Genomic DNA, 20,710 nt, shown 5'->3' on the forward strand with positions numbered 1-20,710 from the left:
ACCACTGAGCATACATTTTTAAGCCCACTGCAGAGAAGGAAATTATAAAAACAAATAATTTTCCAATTGCTAAATCACAAATAAATAATTTTAAAAACATTTATTTGAGGGGTGCCTGGGCGGCTCAGTTAAGCAGCTGCCTTTGGCTCAGGTCATGATTCCAGGGTCCTGGGATTGAGCCTCATGTGGGCTCCCTGCTCAGTGGAGAGGAGCCTACTTCTCCTTCTCCCTCTGCTGCCACTCTGCCTAGTTACGCTGTCTATCTCTCTGTCAAATAATAAATAAAAGCTTTAAAAACTCAACCACCCACAAAAACATTTATCTGAGAGAGGGAGCCCACGCACATGAGCATGCAGGCGGCTGAGGAGGGTCAGAGGGAGAGGGAAGAGAAACGATCTCAAGCAGCCACCCCGCTGGGTGCAGAGCCCTATGCAAGGCTTGATCTCACGACCCTGAGATCATAACCGGAGCCAAATAAAAAAATTCTAGTGTTAAAAATCTAATATCACTCTTTGAGACTGATATTTACTATTAAATGTTTTGCACATCCTTTGTTTCAGAATTTTTATCAAACAAGAATTACTGTTGGGGGGCGCCTGGGTGGCTCAGGGGGTTAAAGCCTCTGCCTTCAGCTCGGGTCATGATCCAGGGTCCTGGGATGGAACCCCACATCAGGCTCTCTGCTCCATGAGGAGCCTGCTTCCTCCTCTCTCTCTGTTCCTGCCTGCCTCTCTGCCCTACTTGTGATTTCTGTCAAATAAATAAATAAAAGATTAAAAAAAAAAAAAGAATACTGTTTGGTTATTGTCAATAATAATGTTAAATACCCACACATAGCAAAATACCCTCTTATATGCTAAACGGAGGAACAAATATGAAGGAGGACCCTCATAGTTACATGAAGGTCTATATCCCCCTTTTTTTTTAAATTAATTAAGCCACTGACCAGCTGCAACATCTTCAAAAATGACTGGAATAACAGTTTAAGAGATAAGAAGGAGCATTTTATATAAAGAGATTATGGGGACATAAACCTACCATGACCATTTTCCTTTGTTCATACAGCTTCTGTAATTGGTAGGACTTTTCCTCTGCTTTGATGTAACCTTTTTTCACATCATCAACAGCCTGTCACCAAAACAAGGGAAGGGAAGAAAGGAAGCATCAAAGTCATTATCAAGCACATTCGTGACAAAAGTACAGAGATAGAGATTGCGTTTTCAGAATAACTCTTATCCATTTGAACCATCATCATCATCACCAGTGAACTCTGCCACAAGGATATATTTATTGGAATAAAGTAGCATTTAAAGAGTGCCCAGTATGTACTCAGAATTGTTCTAGGCACATGAGGGATCTTGTTTCTCCTGTTAAGAGATTTAAATTGCAGTTCATTTATACAGGTTGAAGCAATTAGAGAACACTGAAAGATAGTATATAATTGTTAAAGGTAACAATGAAGTAGCAAAGATGTATGGTATAGATATTAAGTGATACACAGTAAGAACAGCAGAGTTTTTTGCTAATTATAATTATCAGGGAAGCCTTGGTTGGACCCCGAATGTTAGGATGAACAGAAAAAACTACAAATGGAAGTCAGGAAACAGGAATGCATCTGAGCTTAAATATTCAGGAGACAGATCTGCCTGATTTAAATAAAGGGTACATGTCAGGGGACAATAAAATATAATGCTGGATGGGTAAGTTAACAGATTATGAAGGACCCCAGAAAACAGGCACAGAAATTTAGAGTTAAGGACAGCTCTAAGGACTACTGGAGCTAAAATAAGCAATAAAAATTTGTGTTATTTTTAAAAGACAGACATGAGTGCCAAATGAACCAAGCTACAAAGAGGAATGAAATAAGGGAGACTGATGATGTTATGGTACTTTAAGCATGAATTGAAACAAGACTGTAAGCTAGGGTGGTAGCAACTGGAAGACAGGAAGTGATAAATCTAAGACCATACATGGAGAGAAATCCCCAACAGAACTTAATACATGCATGAAGGTACTTAAATATAAGTGCTTACTCTCAACTACTCCTGGTGCAGCTATCTGAAACAACCTCATTTCTACCCTAGAAAAACTTTAAAAATCTAAGAGAAGGGAATATTCATCTTGGGAGAGGAAAAAAAGGAGGGAAAAGAACAAATAATCACTTGTCCAGGGCATTAGAATCCAACCTCAGTGATTTGCTATAAGGATGACTTTTGTAGGCACCAGCCTGGGGCCACTTAAACCTTCACCAGAAGACTGCTGATTTCTTTAAGGCAAAAATCATTCCCCATAGCCATTTAAGGGAAAATATTTACATAACACAATGAGTTCAGAGTTGAAGTCAAGAAACTAGTTTAATTTCCAGCTCTGTCACCTAGCAAAGTATGCTTGATATGCGTATGCAGGGGTATGCAGTGGGAATGCAGGAGAAATGGAGCGAGAGTCTCATCTTCTATAGTGGGAAACTGAGAGATACTGCTTGAATCTGAAAATTCAAGTATGGGAATATAACTAAGTCATAACAGAGATATAGGAGTAAATATAAAACAAAACAAAAAACAAAAGGTAAAGGAGGGGTGAAAATGGTTGTCTAAGAGAGGCAGAGATAAATGTAAATGAAGTAACTGATATTTTCACAATAACCTTTGTAGAACTATTTGAGCTTTAACTCTGTATGTGTAATTTGATGAAAAGTTTTTTAATAGGTACATAGCCATATATGTTCATTTCTTGTTGTTTAAAAAAGTAATAATAAATTTATCTTAACTCCAGGACATCTTTACTTCTTTAACTTAATTATCTTCAGTTAAATGGGATAGAACATTTATTTTTTTAACTTTTTAAAAAGACTTTTTTTTTAAAGTAATCTCTACATCCAACATGGGGCTCGAACTCACAACCTGAATATCAAGAGTTACCATCTTCAACTGACTGAGTCAACCAGCTGCCCCATGATAGAACATTTTAAAAATATATCTTAACTAAGATCCAGGAGGCAAAGCAGTTTATCCAGAATTCACACTGGATTGGCAAATTACATACTACATATAAGCAGAAAAAGAAATCAGGCCTTTCCGGGAAGATCAATTCACCTACCTGATGAAAAAAGTAGGTAACAGCAAGGTCATTGTCATTTAAGAGGATTTCTTCTTCTGTGGTAAAAAGCCACTTTCGAATGGTTAGGCAGGTGCCTGGCACAGCTGATGTGTAATTCTGGACCTTAGAGTTTATGAGGAAATTCATTAGGTGCCAGCTTACGTACTGAAGAGAAAGCCAAAAAAAAAAAAAAAAAAAAAGGAAAGAAAGAAAGCTGAAGTGAAAAGATACATAAGGAATTTCCTCAGGACAACTGTGTAAGATCAAGAGTGGCAGGCTAGGGGCGCCTGGGTGGCTCAGTTGTTAAGCGTCTGCCTTCGGCTCGGGTCATGATCCCAGGGTCCTGGAATTGAGCCCCGCATCAGGTTCTCTGCTCAGCGGGGAGCCTGCTTCCTCCTCTCTCTCTCTGCCTGCCTCTCTGCCTGCTTGTGATCTCTGTCAAATAAATAAATAAAATCTTTAAAAAAAAAAAAAAAAGAGTGGCAGGCTATCCTTAACCAGAATACTGGTTTACAACCATCAAGGAGCTCTGGTATGAGACCACAAAATAACCATTTCTCTAGCCAAATCTATCCCTTCTAACTATGACTATGGCCAATCGAGCCTCAAACTGACAGAAATCACTTGTATGGCATGCCCTTGAGTTAACATGTTGACTGTGCAGACAGCATTTATTCCAAACTCAAACTATCTTATCCATTATCTGGGAAGTTACAGCAATGTCCACGGAACATCTTCAAAGCAAGCCTTACCCACCCAGCTATGGTACATTCAGAGTTTCCCATGCGGCAATTCTCAATGAACTGCTTCTATTGTTTTTGTTTGTTTGTTTTTTAAAGATTTTATTTATTTATTTGTCAGAGAGAGAGAGGGAGAGAGAGCAAGCACAGGCAGACAGAATGGCAGGCAGAGGCAGAGGGAGAAGCAGGCTCCCTGATGAGCAAGGAGCCTGATGTGGGACTTGATCCCAGGACGCTGGGATCATGACCCGAGCCGAAGGCAGCTGCTTAACCAACTGAGCCACCCAGGCATCCCAACTGCTTCTATTGTTAAGAACTGAAAGCCTCTCTCTACTCTAAGACATCCATCAAAGTGAAAAGCGTCTTCCCAGTAATGTTTCTTCCTCTTCCTAACAAGGCACAACAGGATAAAACACTATCGTGTTTAATTTCTACGTTACTTTTCTTTGGAAAGGTTCAGACTTTTCTTCTCTTGATGTTTACCTGACTTTCTAACACTGCAAAAAGACAGATCTTATATTTCCCATTTTATTTGTTAACTAAACTTTAGAAAAAAAAATAGTAAGATTAGAATCCAAGTGCCCTGGTTCCCTAGCAATCCCCTGCAACATTTATATCTGCCTAGTTAGACCACACGGAGTTGGGAAGATGAAGAATAATAAGGAGATAGCTGCTTCAGGGGGAATTGACCTTGTTATACCTCGACCAGGGATGGCAAGGCGACCCAAACCTACCAAACTCTCCCCCTTTCTGGAGGAGGAAGGTGGGAAAAATCAGTATTACCTGTCATTTCTGGCCTTAGCCCCATATATATATGATGTAGAAAGACCCATAAACTGTAGGACATCTATGTCATCATCAGCAAGCACTCGGCACCGGGGTGGCTCAGTTGGTTAAGTGACTGCCTTTGACTCAGGTCATGATCCTGGAGCCCCAGGATCGAATCCTGAATTGGGCTGCTCCCGGCTCCACAGGGAGTCTGCTTCTCCCTCTGACCTTCTTCCCTCTCATGCTCTCTCTCACAAATAAATAAATAAATTCTTTGGGGGGGGGCACTCAGACTTCCTCCCCTTTGTGATCTCAATGCAACAAATGTGACCACCATCCCTAGCTTTTATAAAATAGCATATGAGAAACTTCCTGTCAACATGCAATAAAATTTCCTAGAAAAGACTATCTATTACACAGAAAATTAAAGCAAAGGTTTTTAAGCAATGTATCTCTTTCTAACTCCTGAAAATAAAAAGCTATTCTTAATTACCTACAAAAAGCATAAAAGTACACTAAAACAAGTTGTGGCTAAATCGACTATCCCTCTTTTTTGCTATTTCACTGGAATATATTAATTTTGAAACTCTGATTTTAAAAAATGTCATGAAGTATCAGTGCTAGGTATAAGTAAGTTGTATTTACAAAAGAGGAAAAAAAGGATTAGTGATCAGACACCCTTTTGACTTGGACTTAATAGGATCTGCCTGGTCTGCTTCTGCAAGACAGTCCTCATGAGTGGGATCTCCCCTTCTGCAAGCTCTTATTCTCTAGGCAAACAGTTTCAGTCTGACAGCTTCTGGGAGCTTTAGTCTGATAGAATTAGAATAAAATACCCTCAAACAAAACTTAAATAAACCAACTGGCACTTACCAAAGGAATGATTGATCACTTCAAATAAGGCAAAGTAATTCACTGTCGTACTGTCCATGCCAACCTTTGCTGCAATAGCCTATAGTGTAAACAGGATAGATCATTTTAGGGGTAACTAATCAGACAACACTATGGGAAAAGACAGGTGTGTGCATGTGCAATGGAGGAGAAGGGAGGAGTTTTGCCATCTTGGTTTCACATAAATTAAATACATAGTCTATAGCTATCCTTCTTTGTATGTATGTCTACATGAATTCATACACACATATGTACAAAATGAAAGGTGAAAAAAACCTGTATCTGACCCAAAGAGCTATGATCTCTAAATATGAGTTTTCCCCTTCCACTTCAAGCTAATAATAATCTCTCTCCTTAAATATCTTTTTCTCTGAAATATGACTTCATCCCACGGAGGTCTTTTTTAACACCACTTGTAAGTCATGTGCTTGATAAGAACAGGTCTTAAGAAGAAAATAAATTCTTAAATATCCACTCTCACACATTTAACCTAAAAAATCTGTATCTTTGGTTCTTGGGCTTAAAATAGTTTGACAATTTTGTTCATGCTTCAAAATTATTCTTATTTATTTTTTGGAGGATCCATGCCTCAGCCTGGGGACCTCCATTTTCTAAGCATTATCACCATGAATATCCACATGAAAACAGTAGAATGTTGGAACAACAGAGTCATATTAAACAAGTATTAGGGGATGCCTCGGTGGCTCAGTCAGTTAGGCATCTGCCTTCGGCTCGGGTCATGAACCCAGGCTCCTGGGATTGAATCCCACATCAGGCTCCTTGCTCAGCGAATAGCCTGCTTCTCCCTCTGCCTGCGGCTCTCCCTGCTTGTGCTCTCTCTCTAGCAAATAAATAAAATCTTTAAAAAACAAAACAAAAACAAGTATCAGTCCTTCTTTCTAGGAGCTCACAGGACAAAAAACAACTGAGAGACTCCATGTGCAAATAAATGAAAACTGAAATTACAAACAGAAGACAACAAAACTCAAAATCACAAAATAGTACACAAGATCAATCTCAATATATAATAAGATATTAACTGAACAAGATAAACTGTTAAATATTAGTGTCTCGGTAAGCCAAATATCCTTCTTCCCATATCAAATTATATCCTTCTTCCCATATCCTACTCACATATCAAACCTAAGCTCATCCCTGATGTGAGGTAGAAACTAGAAATTATAAATGTTCTAAGTCACCATTCTATATTGCACTGAACAGAACCTGAAATGCTTTCAAAGTTTAGAAAATAGCTTACAGCTACAAGTCTCAGACTTGTGCCAAAAAAAGGAGAAAAGTGCCAAAAAAAAAAAAAAGGTAAGTAATTGGCCTTGCTAGAGAAATACTAGAAAACAAAACAAAGAATACAAAACAAAACCAGCAACTTGTAAAAATAACATTTTCCTTGCAATCACTGCATCATGTTGTAATCTTAGAAATATATATCCTTTGCCATGATATATAGTACATGAGTAAATGTATGAGAAAGAGATTTGTTTCTTTGCTACAAAGGAAAAACAAACATTAATATCCAGAAACCTGACTCCCTGAAAGTCTTGATCAAATCAGGATTAAAGATAAACAAAAAGGGGGGTACCTGGGTGGCTCAGTGGGTTAAAGATAAACAAAAAGCCCCACATCGGGCTCTCTGCTCAGCAGGGAGCCTGCTTCCCCCTCTCTCTCTGCCTGCCTCTCTGCCTACTTGTGATCTCTGTCTGTCAAATAAATAAATAAATAAATCTTTAAAAAAAAAAAAGGAATATAGAAGCAGACATGAAGGAGCTTCCACTGGCCAAAACTGGAACAATCTGAGCATCAAAGATAATATATGATTAAATTATATTAAATAACCTAAAACCCCATGATAATAAAATTACATTTAAAAATAAAATAAAACAAAATAATTATTTCATTGGCCCTCACTGGAATCAACTAGGACACCAATTCTTTACTCTGAAAATTGGCAATAAAAAAATTCAGTATTTATCCTCCCTTTCCTATAAACTATATTTGAGGGTAACTACATAGCCCTATTTAAGGACAAGTTCTTTACAGAAGAAGCCTACCTAACAAATATGAAGAAATGACAGAATTAGAAAACTAGTACTTTGTAACCCTTAATGAAATCACTGGTTAAGGGAGTAATCACCGATGATACACTCATCTAATTACATATCACTGGGAAATTTTACAGTAGAGGGCCCAGGTCATCACCACCTCAACCTACTGATTAATCTTAGTATCACAAAAGTGGGATAACAAGATATTGTGTAACTCCTGTTGAAAAGCAATAGGATGGATATATATATATGTATATGTATAATATATATATATATATATATATATATACATATACATATATATATATATCCAATTGTGAAGTATTCTTATAAAACAAAGCTAAACCTGAACCTAATCGAACCTCTAGAGCAAACTTCAATTTATGTAAAATGTAAGGAGAAGACAGACATATTAAATGACACAGATAAAAAACAAACAGATAAACTCAGAATGTGGGACATTGTACATCACAGACCCAATTTCTGCAACAAATTAGTAACATGGAAATTAAAAGTTGGGGAAGGGAAGGGAGATTGCTTTATATTAAAACAAACATAAAAACCAAACTTGTTTAAGATCCAGATTCTTTTTTTAAAGATTTATTTATTTGTCACAGAGAGATATCACAAGTAGGCAGAAAGGTAGGCAGAGAGAGGGGGGAAGCAGGCTCCCTGCTAAGCAGAGAGCCCGATGTGGGGCTCGATCCCATGACCCTGAGATCATGACCTGAGCCAAAGGCAGAGGCTTAACCCACTGAGCCATCCAGGCAACCCTAGATTCAAATTTTAACAAACCAACTATAAAAAATCATCTCCACAGAGTTGGGAAAATTTGACTATGGATTTGTTATTAGTTAATGCCAAGGAAATACTGTTAATTTTTTAGATCTGATAATGGCTTTGTGTTTATATAAGAAGAATGTCCTTATTTTTTTTAGAGATTTATACTGAAATATACACAGGTCCAATAAAATGGAATTTGCTTTAAAATATTTAAACAAAGGGGCACCTGGGTGGCTCAGCCAGTTAAGCACCTGCCTTTGACTCAGGTCATGATCCCAGGGTCCTGGGATCCAGCCCTGCATCAGGCTCCCTGCTCAGTAGGGAGTCTGCTTCTTGCCTTTCCTCTCCCTCTGCCCCTCCTCCCCCTGCTTGTGTTTTCTCTCTCTGTTTCAAATAAATAAAATCTTTTTTAAAAAATTAAACAAAGGAAAAGGGAAAAAGGATATATAATACAAATGTGGCAAAATCTTGATAATTATTAAATATAAGTGATAGAAAAATGGGGTATCACTGTACTGTTCTGTTTTCATGTATGTTAAAGTTTTTTACAATTAAAAAGAAGGGGTGGGCTAATCACAGCTACTAGGTAGGTAACTACTAGGTGGTTACCTACAGTAGGTAACTGTAGGTAGGTAATTGTGACAGTAGGTAACTATACCCTTCCTTCAAGGGGGGCAAAGTATTTTCATATTAATAATAACATCAACAAGAGTACCTAACATTTAATAAACTCATTATATGCCAGGTAGTTCAAGCACTTTATATGTATTAACTCATTTAATCTATCTTCCTTAGCTTTATGCCATCCAATATTGAGTCTACATGTTCAAGTTTAATTTACCTGATATACTTGGTCTGTAGTACTGTTCTTTTTAACCCTGACTGTAACTGTTGTTCCATCTGGTAGTGCTACTCTCAGCTCTACGTCGGAGACACCATTATAGTTCTGGGGGAAAAGACAAAGAGATAGAATTTATGACCCAGCATATCCTCACTCTCCTTGCAACATGTTAGCGAAACAACAAACCTAAACATGTGATAGAAAACAAGTTCCAATGAAAAGGGGTAAAAAGAAACCTTAAAGTCAATACATTTTACAAGTCAGAAAGCTGACTTCAGGCTGCAGCAGAAGTTAACCTTTAAGATGAACAGAGAGGAAAGAAACATGTTAAAGCTAATATGTTCACATTTCAAAACAGAACACTTGTGTGAAGCAGTCTAGGTCAAACACAGATGAGATTTTTGGCTTACTTCCAAAATTCAGAACTCACAAATGAGAAAAGAGAACAACTAAACCCAGTAGTTTTGACAAACATTCTCTGGATTTAAATGGTTAAGCATGCTAGATTGGTTCAAGTCGTATCTTAAGTTCCTTTCTAAACCCTGAAGTAATCATAACACCGTTGACAGGAAAAATGGATGAAATGCAGGAATCTGAGTTAGTATAATGCCCAATTTTCTTCTAGAGAAGAGTACACAATTCTTATCCCTTAATTTAAAAGATCCTTCTTTCTTATTGCTTTTGATGATTAATATATTCTTCTAACAGATTTTTTTTTTCCTTAAAGTAGGCTCCATGCCCAGTGTGGAGCCCAACTCCAGGCTTGAACTCATGACACTGACATCAAGACTTGAGCTGATATCAAGAGTTGGATGCTTAGCCAACTGACCCACCCAGGTACCCCTCCTCTAACAGATTTCTGACTTTCTAAGTTTTATTAGAGAGAAACAACTATTTAAGAGCAAGTCGATTTTCTTTTACCATTTAAAAAATATTCATCATCTAAAACCATCCTAAGTATTACTTCATTGTAAGCCCTTGTCTAAAAGAAACTTATTATCTAGTTGGGAAAAAAAGACATATATATAAAAAATAATTAGCAGATAAAACACTATTTAATATAACAGCATTACATATTCTTTCTTCTACTCCATTAATACTTATTAAGCACCTACAATATGCCTGACATTATAGTAAGGCACAGGGAATAGAAAGATGACCAAGATTTAGCTCTTGTTCTGGAGTTCTACTACATGGTGACCAGAGTTAACAATACTATACTGTTTTATCTGAATTTTGCTAGGAGAGTAGATCTTGAAAGATAAGCAGGGTACAGAAGAAAGGGAAGCTTAAAAAACACTCATTTGGAGAATTTATGGCAGTTCAATCTATAACCAGTATCTTTGTTTTCCCCCACAAGGAGCCAAGGGGTAAATAGTCACTGAAGGGATTCTTCACCTACCTCATCTGATTCTGATAGGAATTCCTGCATGATGTCACTCTCACCAATGACTCGTATTGAGCACACTGTAGAAAATAAAAATAGAATCTGGCATGAGATTCTAAAATCAAGACTTTAAAGTCAGGAACATATCAAGGTTTAAGCTTAAATCATGAGTAGCAGGCAATGCAGAGGAGGTACGCCATTCCTGACATATGACATGTTAAGGCACAACAAATATTCTTATAAATATGAACTACAACAGAGGAATAATAGGATGCTCAAAGATGTAGCTTGCTAATGGGGCACCTGGGGGACTCAGATGGTTAAGTGGCTATCCTCAGCTCGGGTCATGATCCCAGAGTCATGGGATCAAGCCCCACATTGGGCTCCCTGCTCAGCGGAGAGCTCGCTTCTCCTTCTCCCTCTGCTTGCCACTCTGCCTACTTGTGTTTTCTCTCTGTCAGGTAAGTAAATAAAATCTTTTAAAAATGATGTAGCTTGCTAGAAATATTAAACATAGCCAAAAGAAGTCACCCAAAACCAGAGAAGTTCAGTAAATTTAACTTTGCAATCACATGTGAACTAAGAACAAGACAATAGAGCAAGGATAAGGTCAATTAGGAATAAAGCAAATACAGGGGCGCCTGGGTGGCTCAGTGGGTTAAAGCCTCTGCCTTCGGCTCAGGTCATGATCCCAGGGTCCTGGGATCGAGCCCCACATCGGGCTCTCTGCTCCGCGGGGAGCCTGCTTCCTCCTCTCTCTCTCTGCCTGCCTCTCTGCCTACTTGTGATTTCTGTCTGTCAAATAAATAAATAAAATCTTTAAAAAAAAAAAAAAGGAATAAAGCAAATACAAAAGGAAAAAAGACCACTTCACTTAGGAACCAGGCCAGTCAGAGAACCATAAGAGCTTAAAACTACTTCGGAAAAAATGGGTAGGTAATTAAGTAGTAAGCTCAGCACATCTTCTCATCTCACTAACTTTAGCTTCAAAACAACCAAAAAAAAAAAAAAAAGGAAAAGAAAAGAAAAAAAGGAAGGAAGGAAAGCAGGTAAGTAGTTAATTATCTAAATCTAAGTTAATTTCCTGACACTCTCATGAGGATGTTAAGTTATACTGATGATTTTACTTCATTTTATTAAAAAATATTTATACCCTTTTTCATTTCCCGAGGGCTGTGTTTAGAGGCCATTCCATGTTAGAAAAAAGCTAAAAACAGACGAGGGAGTCTCACTAACTTCTACAGGAGAAACAGTTTTTTCTTCAGGGATAAGGCTCTCTACTAAAGTTTAAAAAAATTCAATTAGGTCAATTAGTTCTTATACAAGGACACAAGGACATAGAATTAATAAATATCACATAAGACCGTTATTCTATTAAATTAGTATTTTCAAAAAGGCCTGTTGCACAGCTGGGAAATTATATAACTCCATAATGTAAGGATCTCTTCTCTGAGCCACAGAATGAACTATCTTATTCTGGAAATCTGGGTCATTTCTCCTCTTGTCTTTCCAGATAAGCAAATGTTTCAGCACCCACATCTCAGACTTCTGATATACTACTTGGAAGTCCTCAGATAACAAGTAGGTTTCAATACTTTAACCTATAACCTGCTTAGATCAACAGGACCTTAGATTACCTACAACTTTGCACCTGTAAGAGGAAAAGAAGTTTTCAAGTATGATTTGCCAGTGAACTGAGAATCATTTTAATAAAAATGTTTTAAGTATGACCTGTTTAGTTCTGAAGTCAACTCAGCATGTTGATGAGTCTGTCTGTGTTTGCTGGCAAATAAAGTAACCCTATAAATACAGGTCCCTAATGCATCAAAAACGAATTATGTATTTTTCTGTTGTTAAGTCCTCACCAAGTCAAGGAAATGAAAATTAATCCTTGTGCTGGACATTTCAGTCTCAGCTTCAAAGCTCAGATCACTCAACATCAATGGTCAGAGAAATGTGATTTACTTTCACTACTGAGTTTGGGAAAATTAACTATGGAGTTTAAGAGTTGCAACACAGGGATGCCTGGTTGGCTCGGTTGGTTGGACAACTGCCTTCGGCTCGGGTCATGGTCCCGGAGTCCCAGGATCGAGTCCCAAGTCCTGCATTGGGCTCCCAGCTCCATGGGTAGTCTGCTTCTCCCTCTGACCTTCTCCTCGCTCATGCTCTCTCTCACTGTCTCTCTCTCAAATAAATAAATAAAATCTTTAAAAAAAAAAAGAGTTGCAACACATACCCAGACTCCATGTCTACTTAAGATAGTAGAGTTTATTTAGTAGGCCAGCTTACCTTTTTCTAGATATTCTTCCAACCCCCGACGTCGGGCATCTAGTTGCTGTTCTGATAAAGAGAATGGCCACTTCCCTGGAAGTCGGGGAAATGTAAAGTTGGCAAACTCTCTCTTCAGGTTCTGGTGTAGGATGGCAAACTCCCGGTACCGCTTAGAACACAGCTGCCTCCCTGCCATATAAACATTGTATACCTGGTGAGGGGAAAGAACAAAAAAAAAAAAAACAAAAAAAAAAAAACAAAAAACAAAAAAACAAAAAAAAAAAGCCTACTTACTACAAATTAAATCACAGAATCATCTAAAGTCAAGCTCAGACAGATGCTGGTGAGGTATATTCTGCTACATACTTAACAGAGAATATGTTCATGGTCACTGTAAAATAAGGCTTACTTTTAATAAACATGCCAGAAATGATAGGTACAACAGAGTGCTACTCCTTTCAAGCAGCCCATGACCTTATTTTTGCTATTAAAATTACCTCCAACACATTGTTTTAAATATCTTCAAAGGCAATTATCAGCTTTTAAGAGTAGATTTTATTTTCAGAAAGTTAAGTCATTCAAAGTCAATGTGGTAAATCTAGTGAATGAACAAGCAAGTAAATTTGGAGATTTATAATGTGAGGGTTGACTAGAAAGCAATGTGACTGATATTTGTGTGTGGCCCAAACTTCAAAGGAAGTTCTAAAAATTATGTAATAGTAGCATTTTGTTAGTAAAATGTTTTTGTTGCAAAAACTACTTTCCCAAAGTCAGATAGCTTTAGTTTTGTTCTTCCTTCCATCATTAAAACAGGGCTAACAAAAAGTTGAAGAATAAACATATTCTAAGGACCACCTTGTAATTACAAAGAGTTAATAATCCTCATGAAGAAATGGTTAGAGACTTTTGTCTATTGTTCATAGATACATGCCAAGCTTCTAGAACAGAGCGTGGAACATAGCTGGCACTCAGTAAATATCTGATTACAAAATAAATGGATATATGTGAAATTCTTGACTATGTATCCTCATAAAGGAAAGTGATAGAACATGCAATCCAAAAACATCTAATAATCCAAGTTCCTTTGTATTCTCAGAACATAACAAATGAGGCAGAGATGGAAAAACTGGACCCAAATCACATTAACTGGTTTTGCAAAAATCATTACAAATTTTAAACGTGCACAAAACAGATCATCTACTCATGGAATCAGTAGTTAATCACTGAGAATATATAGGCCAAAGCCTTTCCTTCAAAGCTCAATATGTGTCTTCCCATGCTTCTGTGATTTAGGAAGTGAATTAAATGCAAAAAAAAAAAAAAAAAATTCATTCATTCAAGATTCCTCTCCCATAACTTTTTATCCATGATTCCTCCAATTAAAAACAAAGCCTCTAATCACTATCAAACAGTCTCTAAGGATGTGTATGATCCGGATCAATGAGCGTTCTTCCTGTGATTATCACTCAAAGTTGTAATGAATCACATATATTATCAAGTATTCCCATCACTGCCTCCTGAGGTACAAATGCATAAAAAGGAGAACAGCATTCCCCTTAGATAATACCACAGTTTTCCTGAGGGCAGGCAGTCTTAAGAATTCTTATTTAGTCAGTCTGGCCTTATATACTTCCTTCTCAAACTAAAGTATCCAAATTTTTCAATAACATCACCATTCTTTTGCATACAAAAAGTAAGCCCATAACAGTATGGGTGATATGTATCAGCCTGAGTTCCTCATACTAGGAAGGAAGGGAGGTAAAACTACTTAGGGACACTGCTAGTTCAAAGATACTCCCCAAAATCTTTTTCCAAGGAAGAACAGAATAGATCTTTGATAATGCACAAGAAGACTATGACTGTATTTCTTCAAAGGTGATCACCTGAGTGATCTCAAGTCCCGTAAAACATTTCCTAGGGTAAAAAGAATGCTATAGCCTGAGAGGCCTTTGTGGTAATTTCAACAAGAAACCTGAGAAATTGACTCAACTTTCAGTTTCTTTATACAATGAGAAGAGTAACATCAAATAGCCACTCACCTACCCCCCCCTCCACTCCCAATTTAAATGTGGCGTCAAGGCAACAGAAATATAAATAATCTGGATGCCTGACAGTTCTGTAATACTTTAAGGGAAGCAGGAATGGCCTCCCCAAGAGCCAAAAACCATTTTTAAATTAACTGTGCTAGGGGTGCCTGGGTGGCGCAGCGGGTTAAAGCCTCTGCCTTCAACTCAGGTCATAATCTCAGGGTCCTGGGATCGAGCCCCTCCTCGGGCTCTCTGCTCGGTGGGGAGCCTGCTTCCTCCCCTCTCTCTGCCTGCCTCTCTGCCTACTTGTGATCTCTATCAAATAAATAAAATCTTTTAAAAAATAAAATAAAATAAATTAACTGTGCTAAGCAAATGAGAAACATACAAAAAGAGCGCCAACAGATCATCTTTGTTCTTCACTGGTCCTTAAAATTAACCAAGATCTATCAGTATTCATAGTTCCCTGGTTTGGACACACTCACTTGCCAAAAAAAATGACTGAATCACTTAATGCATGCTGAGGTCTTCTGCCTAAAACTCAAGAACGTCCATGGGCCATGAGAAATGCCCATAGTCTCAGGATGCCTGGGTGGTTCACTCAGTTAAGCATCTGCCTTAAGCTCAAGTCATGATCCCAGGGGCATGGGATGGAGTCCCACATCAGTCTCCTGCTCAGCACGGAGCCTGCTTCTCCCACGCCTGCCGGTTCCCCTACTTGTGTACTCACTCTCAAATAAATAAATAAATAAATAAAATCTTTAAAAAAAAAAAGAAAGAAGGCGCCTGGGTGGCTCAGTGGGTTGGGGCCTCTGCCCTCCGCTCAGGTCGTGATCTCTGTCTGATCACAAGAGATCCTTGTGATCTCTGTCTGTCAAATGAATAAATAGGGGCGCCTGGGTGGCTCAGTGGGTTAAGCCGCTGCCTTCGGCTCAGGTCATGATCTCAGGGTCCTGGGATTGAGTCCCGCGTCGGGCTCTCTGCTCAGCAGGGAGCCTGCTTCCCTTCCTCTCTCTCTGCCTGCCTCTCTGCCTACTTGTGATCTCTGTCTGTCAAATAAATAAATAAAATCTTTAAAAAAAAAAAATGAATAAATAAAATCTTAAAAAAAAAAAGAGAAAGAAAGAAAGAAATGCCCATAGTCTCATTACAAACAAGAGTGTCTATCAAAAATATATATTCTCTGGGGGCGCCTAGGTAGCTCAGTGGGTTAAAAGCCTCTGCCTTTGGCTCAGGTCATGATCCCAGAGTCCTGGGATCGCACCCCACATCAGGCACTCTGCTCAGTATGGAGCCTGCTTCCCTTCCTCTCTCTCTGCCTGCCTATCTGCCTACTTGTGATCTCTGTAAAATAAATAAATTCTTTAAAAAAATATATATGCATATGTGTGTGTGTGTGTGTGTGTATTATTCATTCTCTGGACTTGAGGACATAATCAAATAGGAACTACAGATATACACGGGCAGGCAGTGCTTTTGGGATCTTTCTACCTTAATTTAAACGCTAAGACTGGCTGGCTCCTAAACAGAATTAGATGAAGTTAGACTAGCTTGCAATAGTACACTGAATTTAACGATCACTGGTTACTTTCTTCAACTTGTAACGTTCACACTGCAAAGTCAGTTGTCAGAGGCAACAAGTTTGTCTGTCTTTCTCTCTCTCCCCCTCTCCCTCCATTCCTTCTTTCCTTCATTTCATACTAGTTTATTTAGGGGTTCCATTTTTACTCCTCAACAGATTTTATGTATTTCTTATATGCTTCTTCACTCATTAATTCATCCAATTCTGAAGGATTACTGAGTGTTATCTTGATCAGCCAACCATCTTCATAAAAAGGATTTGTTGACAAGTCCTGGATTTTCTGCAATTAATTTCAGTGACTTCTCCTGATGGTGGAGAATAGAGTTCACTAGCAGCTTCCACACTTTCCAAAGGACCAAACTCTTCTTGTTTGTTCAATTTTGTCCCACCTTTAGGCAGACTACATTAAACAACATCTCCCAAAGCTTCCTGTTCAAAATTGCTGAATCTCATTGTTCTGATACCACTTTCTGTTGTTAACCATTCATGGGCAGAGCCCGTGCAGTCAGACAGCACCTGCTCCAGGCTCCAGGGCTGGGGCAAGCAGGGCCCAGTGGGCTTAGAGGCTCTGCACCGCTCTTAGCACCTTTGAGGGTAATAAGTTTCAGTCCTCTTGAGATCCTCTTTGCTTAGTAAGAACCCGATAGGAAAAAATATGGGTGAGGAAAGTATAAAACTTCTCTGTCAGTGATCTAATTTTGTTTCTCTGGATTCTGCAGGTCCAAGTTTCAAAATTCAGCTTCAAAATAATTTCTAATATGTAAATGCTGAAAATTCATGCCATGTCATTTCTCTCTCTAGCCTCATGACTTAATCCTATGTAATAAATGCCAGAAGATGATAACTGATAAATTCTTTTCTCTCTTTTTCTTAAACGGGCTCCATGGCCAATGTGGGGCTTGAACTCACCACCCTGAGATTAAGTCCTGTGCTCTATTAACTGAGCCAGCCAGGTGCCCTGTAACTGATAAAAGCTTACAATGAACACAACCCACTGCAGGGAAAGCAATTCTATTAACATCTGGGCTCTGTATTCAGTAGCAAAACCAAAATCCCAGATATCAGAGATCTCCATTTTGTTGGTTCCTTAGATCCCCACCTATAGATTTCTTAAGGCTTTGAAATGGTAACATCTCGTCCTATGTTGGATGTGAATATTAAAAAGTTTTCATTTTCTGACAGGAATTATGTTACTGAACACACAGAGGAGAATCTCCTTATATGATGCAAAAGTTATTAGAAAATAAAAATAGAATGGTGACATTTTGGCAATATCATCCAAGTTCAGCTTCTAAAAGTCAAACAGATGCTGTCCTGTTCCCTTTATTGATCTGGATGAAACTTCAATGTACATTATGACCAACAAATTGTTTCTAACACCATCCTGCTATTTAATCTCATTTTTAGCTGAAAATTCATCTTTAAAAAAAAAACAACAACACTGGGCACCTAGGTGGCTCAGTGGGTTAAGCCTCTGCCTTGGGCTCAGGTCATGGCTCAGGGTCCTGGGATCAAGGCCCAAATCAGGCTCTCTGCTCAGCAGGGAGTCTGCTTCCCATCCCCCTTTGCCTACTTGTGATCTCTCTCTCCTATCAAATAAATAAATAAAATCTTAAAAAAAAAAAAAAAGTCTCAAAACAACAACAACAACATTGCCATTCTTAAGCTGCTTATAAAGTAAAAGGAGATACAGCACTCTTAGTTCATTTCTGTGAGATCCTTAACTCAGGGATTTTTCCCTAATGCTGAAGTATTTAGGCTCCTTCCTGGAAATAAAAAAGCACAAAGGCCACAATATGCTCTTCAATAACTTAGGTTTCTTGTGTGTTCGTGCATGCATGTGTATGTGTGTTCTCCCCCAAGATGGATCATAAATGGTCTATTTTTTTTTCTTTATTTGGACCTCAGGTGTACAGAACTGGATTAATCATAATCCCTGGTTCATAATGCAGTCTCATTATGGCAAGCTCTTTGTTTGGAAATTTAATTAGTTACTTTAACCCTGTAAAAAGTAAACTATAAATAAGACCCTGACAATAATTTCTAACCACAGTCTCTGCCACCTTTATCCCCTCCTCTCCCTGCTTCCCTGACCCTCAAAATTAATATATTCAATTATGTTCATCATTCCTTTGCTTTTCTTTTTATAGTATTTTCCTGTATCTATTAGTAATCCTTAAATTTTTATTTTTTATATTAATTTTTAAAGGATATTTTAGTTTTAATGGAATATTACAAAAAGAAAGAAAGCTTGCCATTTGCAAGGATATGGATGGAACTAGAGGGTAGGTTATTATGCTAAGCAAAATAAGTCAGAGAAAGACAAATACCATATGAATTCACTCATATGCAGAATTTAAGAAACAAAAACAGATGAGCATAGGGGAAAGGATGGAAAAATAAGATGAAAATTGAGAGGGAGGCAAACTGTAAGAGACACCGAACTCTAGGAAACAGAGGTTTGCTGGAGAAGAGGTGGTGGGGGGAAGGGATAATTGAGTGACAGGTACTAAGGAGGACACTTGATGTAATGAGCACTGGGTGTTATATGCAACTGTTGAATCACTAAATTCTACCTCTGAAACTAACAAAAAAGGGGGGGGAGGTATTTTAGTTTTATAAAAGGATATCATGCAGAGTGAGACCTTTTCATGGCTTATTTTTTCCCTAGTCTCATCTACAATGTTACATACCTTTGTGGTTTATTCTGTTGTATATAACAATTTGTTGTTTTGCTTTTTAAATATCTGTTATCCCACTGATGGGCACTTGGGTTGTTTCTGGATTTTGGCTATCATGAACAAATACTGCTATGAACTTATATACATACCCCCTGCTGTACATATATAAAAGATTCTCTTGGGTATGCTAACAGTAGAACTGCAAGGTTATAAAGTATGTGAATAATCAACCTAAAGAGATAATGCCAAATGGTAAGCTAAAGCGGTTAGTTACATCAACTTATACTCCTCTCAGTAAAACATAAAAAGATCCTCTTATTTCTTGCCAATGGGGAATGGGTATGAAAAGATTTCTCACTGTGGTCCTAATTTACATTTCTCTAATGTTTCACCTAATGATGTTTATCATCTCTTCACACATTTATTGGCCATGTGAGTGTTCTCTTCTGTAAAATACACATTCATATATTTTGCCCACTGTTAGACTGAGTTTTTGTGCTTTTCTCACTGATTTGTAGAGTTCATTATAAGTCCTTGACATAGTATTTTTCATGTGTGTATATTCTAACTTCTCCTACTGTGTCATTTGTCTTTTTACTTTATTATGTAATTTGATTTTTTAAAAATGTCTGTTTTATGAAGTCCAATTTATCAGTATTCTTATAATCAATGCTTTCTGTGTTAAACTCTGCTATACCCAGGACCAAAAACTCTCTGCTATACCTATTCACCTATACCTTCTATTAACAGCTTTTAATTTTTTTGTCATTTAAATCCTTAATCGAACTAGAATCAAATTTTCTAAATAGTATGAAGCAAGGTTCCACTGGTATTTATTTTAAAATCAAGAATATTAAAAATCAAGTTTTAATTATCTATAAATAAAAATATTCTGTTTTTATAGGATAATCTGGGAACTTCTAAATGGTCTGGAATTAACCTCTTACAATAAACACCTAGAAAACCGGGCAAAACATAGGAAATGACTATTTTTAGACACTAGACAACCGGCAACTAAGAACTGTGATCCCTGAGAAAAGGGAAATAAACAAGATGAGCTCTACCATAACCTAGGCTTTCTAGGTTCTGGTTTCTCCTGAAATGGGGGTCAGACGGGGCATCCAAATAGTATGGCAACTTCACTGAGTTGTGGAGACAGAAACTAGAGTTCAGGGAGGCCAAAGCAGCTAGGATTTATAGGACAGAGTGCACAAGAGCGGGGAGCTAAAGAGAGACAGAGCTCTAGAAATCCCCTTGATTTTGTATAGGATCCCCTTGAATTCTGGCCAAATAGCAATTTGAGGAAAGAACTATTACCAGGGTGAGCTGTAAAAATAATTACTAGAGTTCAAAGAGCATCTGTAGTCATCTGACTTCCCTCCAGCCAGAACAGAGAGACCTCCCTTGAATCTCCATGGCATTCAAAAGAATTCAAAAGTGCCATGCTTTAGGAACAGAGCTAAATTAGCTCTAGACTATAAAAGCTACTCTATGCTCACCCTAAAAGAGCTTAAAAACCTGAAAAAGGGGGCGCCTGGGTGGCTCAGTTGGTTGAGCAACTGCCTTCAGCTCAGGTCATGATC

The 20,710-nt window shown here is 37.9% G+C and overlaps 1 protein-coding gene across 1 annotated transcript in view; it reads right to left on the reverse strand.

Moving 5' to 3' along the window:
* The window catches only part of SNX27 (sorting nexin 27), a 65,934-nt gene that overhangs the window by 12,056 nt on the left and 33,168 nt on the right, over positions 1-20,710 (reverse strand). Inside the window, 7 exon segments of the mRNA XM_047726460.1 lie at positions 1,039-1,128; positions 3,097-3,222; positions 3,224-3,261; positions 5,478-5,556; positions 9,180-9,284; positions 10,582-10,646; positions 12,856-13,048. Coding sequence (XP_047582416.1) covers positions 1,039-1,128; positions 3,097-3,222; positions 3,224-3,261; positions 5,478-5,556; positions 9,180-9,284; positions 10,582-10,646; positions 12,856-13,048 — 696 coding nt within the window.

This window comes from Lutra lutra, chromosome 4 (genome assembly GCF_902655055.1).
Source record: "Lutra lutra chromosome 4, mLutLut1.2, whole genome shotgun sequence".
Lineage (NCBI taxonomy): Eukaryota > Metazoa > Chordata > Mammalia > Carnivora > Mustelidae > Lutra > Lutra lutra.